The sequence below is a fragment of the Tasmannia lanceolata genome, unplaced genomic scaffold, assembly GCF_043159265.1.
Source record: "Tasmannia lanceolata isolate RefF3 unplaced genomic scaffold, GAP_Taslan_0.1 ptg000044l, whole genome shotgun sequence".
Taxonomy (NCBI): Eukaryota; Viridiplantae; Streptophyta; class Magnoliopsida; order Canellales; family Winteraceae; genus Tasmannia; species Tasmannia lanceolata.
The window spans coordinates 6,156,418-6,172,132 of NW_027518721.1; the positions used below are offsets into that span (position 1 = coordinate 6,156,418).

General features: G+C 39.8%; 2 protein-coding genes across 2 annotated transcripts; one reads left to right on the forward strand and one right to left on the reverse strand.

Annotated features, from left to right (window-relative positions):
• Window positions 1–1,277: 1,277 nt before the first annotated feature.
• LOC143863325 (Ribosomal protein L34) lies at window positions 1,278–7,820 on the forward strand. The gene is made up of 2 exons (XM_077374011.1): window positions 1,278–1,449; window positions 7,564–7,820. Exons 1-2 carry the CDS (start codon window positions 1,278–1,280, stop codon window positions 7,818–7,820), a joined length of 429 nt encoding a protein of 142 aa, XP_077230126.1.
• Window positions 7,821–8,668: 848 nt separating this feature from the next.
• LOC143863326 (uncharacterized) lies at window positions 8,669–9,820 on the reverse strand. The gene has a single exon (XM_077374012.1). It carries the CDS (start codon window positions 9,818–9,820, stop codon window positions 8,669–8,671), a length of 1,152 nt encoding a protein of 383 aa, XP_077230127.1.
• Window positions 9,821–15,715: the final 5,895 nt, after the last annotated feature.

The window sequence follows — 15,715 nt, forward strand, 5'->3', positions numbered from 1 at the left end:
CCTAATGCATGGCCCAAGACGTGTGTTTGCTAGCCAGATCAACGGACTAGAGCCACTCCACATGGCTCACATTGAGACCTCAGATGATTATAGGATAAAACAAAAAAACTTAAAATAATAAAACATGTTCAACAGCCTATAATGGATCCAGCCGTAATAAATTTGCTATCTTCTTAGAGAAATTGTATGATAAAAGGCCATGTGAACACGTACGTACTCATCATCCCACCCTTGATATTTGATCCAACATTGGATCAAATATCAAGGGTGGTACCTTTATCATACTTCTTTTACGCTTTCATCATATAGTTTCTCATAGGAAGAGTGTATATGGTGTGTGGCAGTGTAGTCCAGTATTTCAAAAAATACTGTATGGCCCACTCCATAGGATGATCCGTACCGTCCATCTGTTGGGCCATAGGGTCTCAACCTAAATAGGTTGAGCCCTCAAAATCATTTCCGTCGGAGGGACTGCACAATTCCATTATGGAAACCTCTATAGACTAGAGGGTTATGATCTTCCTTGAAACTGATTTTTGGGTGCCTAACAAATGGACGGTTTGGATCATCCTATGGAGTGGGCCGTAAAGTACTTTATGAGAATAGTTTTTCATTTTCCCTGTTTTTTCAGCCATTTCTCACCTTCTTTTCACTCATGCTGGCGTGTCCTCTTATGTCTCTCCCTCTCCAAGCCTCTGCGGCCACTTGGTAAACTAATATTCCATGGAAAAAAATTTCCATGGCTACATGGCCTAAATGTGTCCGCATGGCATCTAAAAATTGATAATTACTATTTGCCCAATTGTTCTCCTTGGTGCATGGTCTAGCTAGCCAGCCAGATGGCATAGTGGGTCCCATTTTTGATTGATCACAACCGTCTGTTTGATAGGCCTAGCCATTGTTTTGGATCTCGTATGGCTAGAAATTATTTGGTGTTGGAAGTGGATAATTTGCATGATTTTTTGGTGACATAGATCTAAATCAAGGCCTTTCAAATTAACAGTTCAGATCAATGAAAAGTAGGACCCATTATGTAACTTTATGTATTGGCAATTTGCAATGAGATCGCATCCTACTAAAACATCCTCTTTATTTTTAGTACAAAGGCAAATCAATGTAAGGCCCATCACATGGACGGTGTGGATTGATGATCATCCCACACGTGTAGATGGGCCTCACTCGTACGTGCAACCCCTGCCTTATCGATATGAGCGGATAAATACTGTGTAAAGGCCTAAAGGGTATTAAAACCAGAAAGAGTGGGGATAGAGGGAGAAATGGCGATGTCTTTGGTAGCCCTCTCAAGCATGACCCCTTCAGCCTCTCTTACTCTTATTTCTAGCAGAAGGAACTCAGTGAGTCAGGCTAAGGCTCCAACTCGTTCTGGCCTCCTTCATTCCTCCTTTGTTTCCCCTCCAACCTCTCTCTCCTTCCCATCTTCTTTCTCAGGTCAGAATATCCATTTATTTTTTTCTCTTTTTTATGCATCATAAATGCTTGTATCACTTTCTTTCTAACATTTCTTGTTCCTTTTCCATGTTGGTAGAATACCCATTTATCTATTTCCTGTATTAATGGGGGTTGAAATTTGGATTTTTTTAGTGTTGCTGAAATTTTCACTATTAGTCAAATTTTGGGCAAAATGGAATTTGTTTTTTTTTTTTTTTCTAATTTTCTGAATTTGAAGGCTAGAACTTTTGATCTTTTTCACTTATTATGATGGGACTATTCACCAAGGGGATAGAAATCCTTGGATAAGCTGTTCTAAGAGATTGGCTACCCTTGCTCGTATAGCATACCCTACCAATTGGGGCTGTTCTTGATGTGAGTTGGAGGATAGCATGCCTATCGAAGGATAAAATAAACCCCTATAGAGGACAGCCCCAATAAGAAATAGGCGAACTTACAGTGGTTTTCAATATCCGGTACGTTATACATTTCTGGTTTTAGGTATGTAAGACCCCCAAGAAGCCAGCCATGCTGGACGGCTCAGAATGTTGGGCTACCAAGAAGCAGCATGTGCATAAGATGAGTGTAGGAGATATGCGAATGCATAGATGGATGTGTCCACACAAGGTTAGATAGAATTACAAATGAAGACATCCGTGAGAAGGTGGGGGTGGCACCAATTGAGGAGAAGATGTGAGAGCACTGCTTAAGATGGTTTGGGCATATCCAATGTAGGCCTTTGGATGCTCCAATGAGAAGAAGTGAGTCGTGCCAAGTTGATGGAGTAAAAAGAGGTAGGGGCAGACTGAAAACAACTTAGGTAGAAACAATGAGGAAAGACTTGATGGCTAGGAACTTAACAGAGAGCATGACCTTGGATAGGAGAGAATGGAAGAAAATGATCTATGTAGATGAACCCAACTAGTGTCAGGATTAGACTTAGTCAATTTGATCCGGGTAGATTCTTTCACCTTCTTCTTGAAAATTTTCTTAAGGAATCATTAGCTGACCCCAACTAGTTTGGGACAAAGGCTTAGTTGAGTTGAGTTGAGGTATGTAAGACCAAAACATTATTGTTTATTCATTGGTTATTTATCATGTTTCAGTTAACATCATATATTCTCGCACATTTAAGTTAACTCTGCATTTTCTGTCAGGCATTATCGTAGTCAGTTATAGAGTGCTGGTAAGCGTCATACCCTTTAGATTCAGATCATGATTGTATCTGGGTTCTGCATAGGAAGATGAAGCCAAAGAAATCTCCATGTAACATGGAAAATGTGGTGGGATTTGTTTGGAAAGATAAGAGTTGAAGGATGCAAATGGCATGCTTTTATTTTTTTGCTTACATAAAAAGTAATTTTATTCCTATGCACTGGAACAAAATGTTTATCATTGCATATCCTTAGAAATGCATCTTCTAAATCTTGCCAAATGACAGTTGTTCTTCACTATCACGTGGGGGACATTGAAGGAGAAAATGAAATTAACTTTTGAGGATGAATTTTCAACCATGTCAAAGCTAATTGAAGGGTTTAAGAGGTTAGGGATTCACTTGGCTCTGGAGGGGAAGAGTTTAGGGGCATCATGGCCCTATAATTGAACTGAAAATGGTTGGATGTGGCCAAAAAGGGCTTTGGGAGAAAATAGAAAGTGATTCCTTTTGAACCTTCCACTAGCTATTCTACTGAGTTCAACTGTGGTAGCTCATTGGACAATGTAGGGCCAACCAATATAGGCGTTGTGTTTCTAAAGTGTAGTGGAGAATCTAAACTAGCGTTGTTGGGTCAAGTGGGTTTAATGATTTAAATGAAGTTGAAAATTAAGATTTTTCTTATCATATCTTGAACTGTTGAACTATTTGCTCTTCATTTTGGAATGGATTCTTCATGCTTTTGGGTTCGTTCCCCATGCTATTTTGTTGATTTTCGTGTCTAGATTTCTTTTTTTCCCATCCTTCTCACATTTTTGCTGGATTTTCTTCTTCTTTGTTGCAAATTGACTACTTAAATGAGTATTCCAAGTGGTAAATGTTCATTACCTTTGGAGTGGTTAAGGTTCTTAACAAAATAAATCTTTACCCAAATAATATGTAAAGAAGATAAGAGAGGAAAATTTTCATAAGGTGAGAAGGCAGTGAACTCGGATTCCTTGATAATAAGATAAAAAGATTGTATTACCTTTAATTAAGGATTGCACTATATGTATGACTATTTCTAACACTTCCTCAAGCTGATGTGTTCCCAGCACCATAGTTAGCTTGCGAGTGAAATTATTATGATGATCTGTTGTAAGACATTTTGTAAATATACCAGCCACTTGATTGCTATTGGAAACAAAGAAAGGAAAATTTTCACTACTTTCCCTTTTCCATTACAAAACAACAGTCTATCATTTTTTGTTTCGTTCTGTCAATAATTTGAAAGCGTTATGGCACTTTGATTGTCAGAATAGGGAGTGCGACATTCTGATCCCATACAAGGAATCAACCTTCGGTTTCGGTCTGGACTTCGGTCCCCACATTGGCGAAAGTACTTCTTGGAAGCTTATGGAAGTCCATGAAAATCTTGTAAAAATTATTAAAATTTATGAAAATTCATGGAAGCGATGGAAACTTAATATAAAACTTCAAGAAATGTTAGAATAGGCACAAACACACTTAGAAACCATCAGATAAGCAAGCTAACCATCCACAATTGTTTAACAAGATCAAACACCCAGTGACATGCACCGAGAGCATATCACAGTTTATCTTCCAAGTCAAGATGTTGTTGGATGGAAGCAAACTAATAATAGGGACTCTTAATCTTGTTCAAGTATTGGCGTCCTTCTTGTAATTATGTAATTCTGCTCTCAAGTGCATAATGCGGGCTTCACATTCTTGACCATATGAATCACAAAGCTTCCTGAGTTAATACTTTGGCAATGCCCCTGAAATTCGGGTGTTGGAGGGAGTCTCCCTAAGTGTAATTATATCTTTAAGAAAAAATCTGGGTATGCGACAGTTGGCGAACATAATAGACGAACTATTGGAATTGCTAAAGTGGCATGCTTCTTTTTTGTCATATTGTACAAGAAGCTAACAAGGTCGCAAACTTTTTTGCTAAAGGGGGTTTCCTTATCTATATTCTGATTTTGGGAATTCTCTGCCCCTGATGCAACTGTTTTACCTTTTATTAAGTAAATTGTCACTTATAGAAACAAAAACAACAAATAAGGCTGTAATTTGGAGGCAAAAATGTGGATTTACCTCAAAAAATGGAGTTAGCTATGCATCCGTGTCGGATTTCGACATTTTTGTCTATTTCGGATTCCGATACTCGTACCCATACTGATGCAACATAGCACTAAAATTGTTTAGGTAGTGTATGACTAGTAACATAAGCAAATGTAGTAAAGTTAAATTAGATCTCTTCCCTCGTACACTAACATTATGTAGGTAGTTTATTAATAATAACGTCCGTCTGACCTTGCAATTGTGTCTTTCGTTAAAAATTTCGTGTTTCGTAGATGGGTAGTTTGTCACGCCCCCGAACCGAATTCCGGTCTAGGCACATAACAACGCCACATATTCATCAAACCACGAATATGTAAGGCATTCACACTGGAACCATGCAATAAATACGGCCACTAAAATAATAACCAATTTATTAATTAACTATAAGAGTAATCAATGTGGAAACTAAATATCTTTGTCCAACGGAGTATATCAATTAAACCAATTGAAATAACTAGATGTTCATTCCTACTAAACTGCTGTCTCAATTAAATTGAATAATTGAAAATAATAAACTCATAAACTGGCGCCCTTGCTCACACCCGAAGCCCGCGCAACAAGCATCTTACCGTTTTCCACCCGTAACATAGAATGCGTGGAATGAGCTAACGCCCACTGAAATAGATATGTCTACACTAATAACATGATATCAATCAATAGAAACAGCATGACTGACAATCTATGTAATAACTGTAACTGGCATAAACATGCATAACTATAACTGTAATTTTGACAGTAAATGTGCTTGACGCCTAGTGTAGTGAGACTAGTACTGCTAGACTACGTAGTCAACGGAACCTGCCTACTAACTCGTAGGAAGCCGAATCCCAATGATCTCCTACGGGATTACACCCCCGAAAATACTGCGTACGGTGAAGCTCTCGAAAATACTGTGTAGAGGCATAACTGCGGCTTGATCCGTGACATCTTTCGACCGCCTAGAAAAAGTCTCATACACTAGCAACCAAGCATAACACTTCGTCTCGAAGGACGTTAACTGTTGCATCTTCACTCGGACAACACCATTTCATGATGCAAAACTGTGACTATAAAGTCCAACTGGCACATATACGTGCATGTGGTAGATCCGAACTAAGAATCATACCATACTGTGAATATTGACCCTTATGTACACTAACACAGTCAATACCTATCAAGAACATGCATAACCTTGCATAATAAATCATATTCAATATGTAGAATGATTGTGGTAGAACAAGTCTACTCACCTGTGATACTGGTTTGATTTGTCTCCCATGAAGTAACTCCTTCGATTATTGTGTAGTATTACCTACAATCCATATTATCCCTTCATTAATGCTTTGGATTAATATCTAGGTCTTATGGGGCAAATCTGTGCCCTCAAAACTGGTTGGAAAACTTTCCAAAAATTCGGCCTTAATAGTGTGTTCGGGCGTCCGAACGGAGCGTTCGAGGACCTCTTCGAACGTCCAAGCCACTCCGTTGGGCGTCTCTGAGATTTTTCCCTCTCGGGAATTCTCAGGTTCTCACCTTCGGACGTCCGAACTGGACCCCTTCGGGCATCCGAGAATCGCGATGGGTTTTTCCCAACTCGCGGATTTTCACTGTTTTTCTTATTTTTTCCTCCCAAAATCCATTGTTTACTTCTTTTAAATTATATTAAACAATTTATTAGATTTTCCTTTCATTTCTTCACTTGATTAGGGCATCGATCACGAAAGGAACGCGAAGATTCTTCGGGAAATCAATTCCCAACCCTATGGTTCTTTACTTGCCGAATTCAAGATCTTTGCTTCGAAATCTTTGTTTGTTGTTTTTAATCCAACAAACCCTAGATTAAACTTTTAATCTTCTCCTCAAGAGATCTTGGATCTTGGTAGAGAATAGAATTAATTATAAAAATAGGTTCTGCATACCTTTACAAGATTATTTCCTCAAGCTTAATCACTCTTCTCCTTCTAAACTCCGAGAACTCTAACCTCTCTTCTCTCTCGAACGTTTCCTCTCTTTCTATGGTTAGATTTCTGAAATCTGTGGCTTAATTGTATATTTATAGACTCTTGTTAAGAGTCCTAATTTAGCAGTCTTTTAGAAACCCTAACTTGTTCCAACTAGGAAACTATTTTATCTCCCTTTTTACTTTATTTTATTAATTAAACGGAATTTAATTATCCTCGGGGCCAAAATACTTCCTTCAAAACGTTTTACGTTTTGGGGTATTTCATAGTTAATCTATGTATAATCTACTGTAAACTGCTTATTGATTTTGGCTCCTCATGGGGTAGATTGTTTGTGGTTTAGTTTAGATAATTGGGAGCCTTGCACGTGTTTAGATTTCGTCATTGCTTTTCAACTTAATCACACCACTTCTCCTTTAATCTAGATATCCGAAGTTCCATATATCTAAAGATAATTTTCTCAACCTTTGGGGCAGGTACTTCAATTTCTTTGTGAAACAAAAAATGAAAGGGACAAGTTTTCTTTATATAATTGTGCTAAAGAATTTTCTCAATCTTAAGGGAGATATTTAGTTTTCTTTGTGCACCAACAAACTGAATGTGGCAAGTTCTCCCTATAATATTGTCATAGAGATTTAACTAGTCAATGGGAAATGAACCAGTGGGGGTGAAGATTAATGCCCTCTTCTCTTTCTGATAGCATTTTATCGCAGATGTCGAAAATTTGAGGGCACATGGCATGATCAACTTTGCTATTATGTATTGAACACAGTTATGGCATTGATGGTCTACTTTCTTCTAGTGAAATTATAATTGTATATTCTCGATATATTGCATGCTTTACTTAGTTTTGGCAATGTTAAGGTTTACTTAAGTTTTGTGATTGTTGAAATACAGGTTTATCTCTGAGGGTTGATTTCAGTTACAGCAAAATGGTAAGAGAGAAGAGTCGTGTTCTCCAGGTAAGGGCTGGGAAGGCTGCTCTTTGTCTCACTAAAAGGAGCAGGTCTCGGAAATCGCTTGCTCGTACTCATGGCTTTCGTAGGCGAATGAGAACTACATCTGGAAGAGCGATATTGAAGCGTAGGCGTGCAAAAGGACGGAAAATTCTCTGCACAAAATCGAATCCAAGCAGTGGAGTGAGGGGCGGCTGATCCTATTTCCTTATGGACCTTTGCTTGGTTGAGTTAGTGGGTAACTGATAATTCCATGTCTATTGCTGTTGTTGATGTTTATTTGGTTGCATCATTTGTTTGTTGTCTATTAGAGGAAACCTTTGTTCAGCTAGGGCAACCTAATGTAATGGTCTCTCTCTCTCTCTCTCTCTCTCTCTCTCATCCCATCAAATGGATGGTTTGGATCATCCTATGGTGTGGGCCGCAACGTACTTTTTGGACTTTTTCTGCCACCTAACATGAGTAGAGTGTATAAGATAAAATCTGACAAAATCGGCTAAAAACTCCCCGGTGTCCTTTTTTATTTATTTATTAGTAAGCTGGGGTTAGGCAGGACCCCCACCAGATATCATTAAAATAAAAAAGAGAACAACATTTTAGGGTGGCCTCAAAGGCCAAACAGTATGGGAACAAGCTCCCACTTACACCACCAGCACCATCTGAAGAAAAAAACACAGACTGGACACAATACAGGAATACATATCATCGGAGTTAAACTGGGGCATATTTTACTTCATTACGGTCATCCTCAATGAGGTGAAGGAGCTGGGCCGTAGAGAGCACCACCGGTATGTCTAGCCCCGTGAAGGGGTAGCTTGATTTCGATAGCAGATCAGCGGGACTGTTTCCCTCCCGCCAAGAGTGAGTGATTCTCCAGGATACGAAGCCTTCCAGAGCAGTGAATGTGTCTGAAACTAGGTTCCAACAGATCCACGGAGTGCTTGCTTGCTTCAAGATAATATTCACCCCGAATTGGGAGTCTGATTCGATCCAAATCTTCAAGTAGCTTTTGGCCTTTGCCAATATGATCCCTTGTAAGATCGCTCTTAGCTCCAGGACATAGATATCTTCCATATCAGTATGAACATGGCAAGGCTCATTCCGAGGTCATCTCTAATAAGGCCCCCAATGCTGGCGCAATGGGACTCTAGCGAAGCATCCGAGTTGATTTTAACTTCGTCCTTTTGAGGCTTAGCCCAACTGCAGAATTGTACAGTTCGAACCATATCGGAAAACTTATACTCAAAGTGCTTTGCTGCCTCGATTGCTCTGGCATGAGGAGAGTCCCTGCACGTCGTGAGCTGATTAATCTTGAAGCAGATGTCTCCCAGAATCCTCTTCAAGATTTGAGTTTTGTGAGTAGATTTGTTTTCAAAGATTCGATGATTTCTCTCCTTCCAAATCTGATATATGGCTGCTTGGAAACCCTTTGTAATGACAGTAGATAATTGACCATTTCCCTTGAACTTATCTCGGATCCAACTGCCCTCCTCTGAGAGAGTTCTGAATGGTTTTCTACGCCAACCCGCTCTCCAAAGCAGAGACCTCCATATCCAAGCAGAGCACCCACAAGAGAAAAACAAGTGATTTAATGATTCCAAGGAAGCAGAGCACAACGGGCAGGTTTTGTCATTCACATGGAAGGGAAGCCTGTCTCTAGTTGGGAGCCTGTTTTGGAGAGATTTCCACACAACTATGGCTTCCTTCGGAGTGTTAACTCTGAACCATACCAGGGAATACCAAGGGGGTTTAGGATTTTTCACTCGAATAGAGTCCCAAGCACTTTCGAGAGTGAAGGAACCGTTAGCTTCAGGTTTCCAAATGGGGATGTTTTTATTAGAATTATTAAAAATACCTTTTGCCAGGAGATCCTTTGCCTTTTTCAATGAGGGAATGCTAAGGATCGGGTTCCACCGCTGGACGTGATGAATTTGAGCGAGCAATGATAACGAGGACAGCGATAGGTCAGTGCTATGTCTAGAGATTACAGATGATAACACTCCTGCAGGGTGCCACGGGAATTTCCACAGCTCAATCTTGCGCCCATCTCCAATCGAGTAGCAGATATGAGGAATTGCAGATTCTCTTGCTCTAAAGATGCCTCTGACACCCCAAGAAGGCTTTGATGGCATTGGCATGTTCCAAATATCTGTCTTTGACATATTTATCTCTGAACCAGGAGGTCCATAGCGACCCATTTGAGTTAACCACATTCCACAGGTTCTTCATTTGGAGGGCTTTGTTCACATCTCTAAGTCTTCTCAATCTGAGACCACCTTCAGCTTTAGGCTTACAAATGGATTCCCAAGCAATAGGATGCATCTTTTTCTTCAATTCAGTACCTCCCCACAGAAAATCTCTAAAATTTTTATCAATAGCCTCAATCACACCCGCAGGGAGGTCGAAGGCCGAGGACCAAAAAATTTGGGAGGACCGAAAAATTTGGAAGGAACTAAGCATCAATTTAATGAGCTCAATTCTACCTCCTTTAGATAAAGACTTTGAAGCCCAATTTTGGATTTTCATTTTGATTTTAGCAATGAGAGGCTGGCAGTCCCTAGAAGAGAGCCTCGGGGAGAACAAGGGAAGCCCCAGATAGCGAACTGGTAGGACACCTTCTTTGATACCTGTTGCTGTTAAGATAGTCTCGATATCCTGCCTAGATGTACCTGACAAGAATCCTTCACATTCGTCCATATTAGCATAAAGCCCTGTTGTGTCTCTGAATTTTTTAAGACAATCCATCAAGCCAATGGCAGTGTTCAGATTAGCATTAGCATATATCATGAATCCATCAAGCCAATGACAGTGTTCCAAGAAAACTGACAGAATTTCCATAATAATGCAAAAAAGAAGAGGAGATAAGGGGTCCCTTTGCCTAATTCCATTAGTGGAAATGAATCTGCCACAAGGCGATCCATTTATGATGATGGAGAACATGGGGTTTGTAATGCAAGCTTCTATCCAATTTATCCAGTTTGGGTAAATCCTTGCTTAGACATGAACCGAAGCAGTGAGGATCGATTTATATTATCAAAAGCTTTAGCCAAGTCAATTTTAAGGCACATGGAAGGGGGTTGATTTTTTGAGTGGAAATTGTGCAGGAGATCATGGGAGAGGAGGATATTTTCAGATTGGGCAGGGTGGATAAGCTTCCCAATAACAGATTTCAGCCTCAAAGCAATGATTTTTATAGTGGTTTTATAAATGAAATTGCAAAGTGAGATGGGGTGAAATTTAGAGGGAGAAGAGGCATCCGGCCCCTTTGGAACCAAAGTAATGAAAGTTGAGTTTCCTTAAGGAGCTTCCCGCTAATGAAAAAGTTTTTTTTGGCTTTTGTAAAATCAGAGCCAACAAGGTACCAAATTTTTTGAAAAAACAGAGCATTGAATCCATCATTACTGCATCTTTGATCCATCATCAGTGTCCTTTTCTTAATACACGTAGGTGTGCGTTTCCCAAGATTTTATATGGTGTAAGCCCTTATAGTCCCTTATTTTTCAAAAAGTACTGTACGGACCACACTATAGGATGATCCAAACCGTTCATCTCATAAATTCCTTTCCATAGGATGATCCCAGCCCTCCGATCTATAGAGGTTTCCATAATATACAGTTCCACTATAGATCGGAGGGTTGGGATCATCTTGGTATTAATGATTTTTTTGCGCACAACTTATTTACGCTGTGGCCCATCGCATGGACGGTTTGGATCATCCTATAGTGTGGTCCGTACAGTGCCTTTTGAAAAATACGGGACTATAAGGCTCTGTTCACTTGTCTTCCGGAGGCATGAAAGGAAAGGAAAGTTGCTATTTTTTTCCCGAGAAAGCAGAAATACCATTGTTCTCTTACATTCTCAGGAAAATATATATACTGACGTGGAAATATGAAAAAATTACGTGGAAAATCTGTTTTCTCGCCAAACCCTTCTAGTATTTTCCCTTCGAATCGATAGGAAAATAGTTTTCCCGAGGTCGCGAGAAAACACGGGATAGACTTTCACACATCCTCTATTCCTCTCTCGCCCCAGCGAGAAGAAAACCCTCGTCATCTCCGGCAACTTTCATCCCCTCCGGCAAACTCAACACTCCGGCGACGCTACAAAAGGTCAGATCTTGTCTCTGTCTCTCATTTTCTCTTCTTTTTTTTTTTCCAGAGAAATGACGAATCTAGGGTTCGGATTTGGTTTTTTTTTCGGTTTGGGGTTGGGTTTCTTCTCAACGAAATAAGGTTTGTTTCCTGTGTGTTCAGATCTACATGAATACTAATTTTCATGGAGTTTTTTCATTTAAAGGTGATGTGTGTTCAGATCTACATTTCAGGGGTTATGTTTTTACATTTTTTCAGCCATTGCTTGACTTTTTTCATATCTGATACTTGCTTCATGTGGGTTTTCCTTTGGATGCTGGTTTTTTTCATGTCTAACCACTCAGATCCATGGGAAAAACTTATGGGTTCAGCTATATGGGGTTTTTTTCAAGTGGCTGCATTCGGGTGGGTGTTTTTCCTTTTTTCCTTTTTATCCTATTTACAAGCTTCAGCTTGGATTTTTGTAGAATCGACTTGTATATTGGGTTTTCTTACTCTCTTTTTAGGTTTTTTTTTTCTTTTATATTTTTATTTGTTTTTTTTATTTCAGGGTTTTCATTGAAATATATGCATTTGCAAAACCTGCTTAGGTTTCATGTTTTCCTGTATTTTCTGCTTTTATGGGGTTTTTGAATCTTTTTTTTATCTTCCATTCAGCTTTATTCAGGTGGATGGGTTTTTTCATCCATGCTCGTTTTTTCATGTCTGATCACTTAGTAGCATTGGAAAAAATCAATGGGTTTAGCTATATTATGGGTTTTTTTAAGTGTTCGCAATCAGGTGGATGGGTTTTTCATCGATGCTCATTTTTTCACATATATTTGCTCACTCAGATCCATGTGAAAAAATTATGGGTTTAGCTATATGGATTTTGAAGTGTCTGCATTCAGGTGGATGGGTATTTATCGATCTTCACTCTTTTCCATTGCTTAAAAAAGTATATAACTCGTTTTTTCCATTTTTCTTTTCTTGCATTGGTGGTTGTGGGTTTTGGTTGTTGATGGTTGATGGTTGTTTGGAGATTGTGGGTGGTTGTTAGTGCTTTGGGGGTGATGGTAGTTTGGAGGTTGTAGGTGGTTGTTGGTGCATTGGTGGTTGATGGTTGTTTGGAGGTTGTGGGGGTCTGTGGGTGCTTTGGGGGTACATGGTTGTTTGGAGGTTGTTGATGGTTGTTGGTGCATTGGTGGTTGATGGTTGTTTGGAGGTTGTAAGGATTGCGGGGGTTTATGGTTGTTTGGAGGTTGTGGGGGTTTATGGTTGTTTGGAGGTTGTGGGTGGTTGTTGGTTTGGTGCTTTCTGATTGTGGTTGTTTTGTTTCAATTGTTGCGACTATAGTTATGGTGTTTTTGGTAGTTGGGTTCTTATCTTTAGTTATGTTTTTTTTAGTATTTGGTAGGCTACCATCATGCCTCGACAACCAGCAGATAGGCGCATGTTGATCCTTCGAGCTGCAACTATAGTAATCTCTGCGGCAGCTGCAGCTACGCTTAGGGTTCGACTATAAATAAAGAAGAATATTACAAGAGCACCTTACGAAAGCGGGTACCTAACCCGTAGGATCTTTGTTAGACATATCACGAACGCAGAGGACCATTGTATTGCTCTTCTTCGTATGGATGTTCGGTGCTTCGGCACCTTCGTGGCCCTTTTCAGAAACACTACCTTGCTGGAAGACACAATTCATTGCACTGTTGAGGAACAGGTTATGATTTTCTTAAGTGTGATTTCACACAACGAAAGGAATCGTACTATTAGGGCAACCACAAGAAGGTCTGGGGCAACTGTTTCAAAGTATTTTAATAAGGTTCTCGATGCCGTTTTCATTCTGCAATACATGTTCATAGTACGTCCATCAAGGGAGACACCACGTGCAATCCTTGATAATCCTAATTTCATGCCTTATTTTAAGGTACGTTTACGATAGTTACGTATTTCGACTGTAGTTTGTTAGTAAATGAGGCATGTTCACATTGATGGTTGACATCTGAATGTCCATATTATAGGATTGTATCGGTGCAATTGACGGGACGCACATTCCTGCAAAAGTATCTCAGGATATTCAGAAAAGATATATTTGTCGTAAGCACTTCCCATCCCAAAATGTGTTAACCTGTTGCGACTTTGACCTAAAGTTTACGTATGTCCTTTGTGGGTAGGAGGGGTCGGCATCGGACTCACGGGTGTTAGCATCTGCCATATCAAAGCAGAACGAGATTCCTATTTTGCCATGTAATAGTTACCTTATTATTATGTTTGTACCGATGCAGTTCTCGTAGTACATAGCTAATTTGAGTATAATCATTTTCTTTAATTGTAGGAAAGTTTTACCTTGGTGATGCCGGGTATCCGTGCCTGTCCCATTTTATAACTCCAATCTGAGGTATTGGTTACCATCTCAATCAGATTAGAGGGTGCAGACCAAGAAAACCTGAGGAGTTGTATAACCAAAGGCATTCTTCGGCAAGGAATGTAATTGAGCGAACTTTTGGTGTCCTGAAGAAGCGATTCGGCATATTAAATTCAGCACCCATGTACTCATATGACAAGCAGATCGACATAGTGTTGGCCTGTTGCTGCGTCCACAACCACATGAGGAGGGAGATGCCCGACGATGCCTACATTCAGGATGTTGACGATGAGCTGGCATTGCTTCCACCTGAAGAGGAAGAGGAGGAAGGACCTGTTCCTCCTCCTCCTATGACCAGGGCCGAGGATTTAAGGGAAGATCGTAACATTCGAACCACAATCATGAATCAGATGTGGAATGATTTCCAAGCACGTCGTCGTCGTTAGGAAACAACATGGTCGCAACAGTTGCGCACCTGTGTTTACATTTTTGATGTGTACTTTACTGGAACTGTAGCTTATATTCCTTTCTTTGTGGTGTACTATTTTTATAGATATTCATTTAGTGTGCTGGGTTGAGATCTGTTTATGTAATTTCTATGTTTGCTACAGTATTGGTTAATGTAACTTCTAAGATTGCTTATGTCTATTGGTTATCTATAATTCAATGATTGAAGTTTTTTATATGAAGTGTTTCAAAAAGTTACAGGCGAGATGGCCGCAACTGCAGGTACATCTGATAAGAAGGTGAATGTCTCATGGAATGTGACTATGGATGAGGCTCTCTTGGCAGCCCTTAAGAATCAGATAGCCGAGGGGCAAAAACCTGGTGCTGAGTTCAAAGAGTGTGCTTATTTTGCTGTTGCGCAGGAACTAGTTACTGTCTTGAACATGACCCTAACGAAAGAGCATGTGAAAAATCGGTTGAAGACACTGAAGACAACTTATAGGACTCTGAACTCCATCATAAATCTCAGTGGCTTTGGCTGGGATGAAACCATATGCAAGTTATCGGTTGACGAAAAAGTGAAGAATGAAAACTTGAGGGTAATATTTATTTTTTGTATATCGCTTCCTCTATTTATAAGTTACATGTTTAAATAATATTCCGTTACAATTCCTTTCCTTTTTTACAGTTGCATCCAGAACACCAACGCTTCTTTAGCAAACGGTATCCCCTCTACGAAGATATGAAAGCTGTCTGCGATGATGATTTCGCACGTGGGGAGGATGTCAGGGATACAAGAAGGGATCCCACTCAGCCGACACAGGACTGTTAGCCCAAGGGTTCCCCATTGGTTTCATTCAATCACCTTATTTTGATGATTAACAAACGCAAATTGATTAGTCTTTTATGGACTAATTGTTTGCCTTGAGTGTTGTGCTATGGACAGGAAATTCACAGGTTAATCCATGCTAGCACACACCATTGATGGCCTATGCTTGAAGATGAACCAAACACATGTCAAAGGAGCTAGAGCATACAAATGATCAATCATACCTTGGAGGATCAACCAAGGAGAAGCTCAACATTAGTCATCTCAAAGCATTGAACAAACAAAGAAAGATCGATGAAAGCCAAAGCTTGGAGATCAACAACTTGTCAAGGAGCTTGAACCAACTTGAAGAAGTGATCAATGCAAGAGACCAAGACTT

Excerpts from the sequence above, each read along its gene's own strand:
- LOC143863325 (XM_077374011.1), top strand. The coding sequence starts at position 1,278 with ATGGCGATGTCTTTGGTAGCCCTCTCAAGCATGACCCCTTCAGCCTCT. Across the intron at positions 1,450-7,563 it reads CTTCCCATCTTCTTTCTCAG|GTTTATCTCTGAGGGTTGAT; the intron begins GTCAGAATATCC and ends GTTGAAATACAG.
- LOC143863326 (XM_077374012.1), bottom strand. The coding sequence starts at position 9,820 with ATGGGTCGCTATGGACCTCCTGGTTCAGAGATAAATATGTCAAAGACA.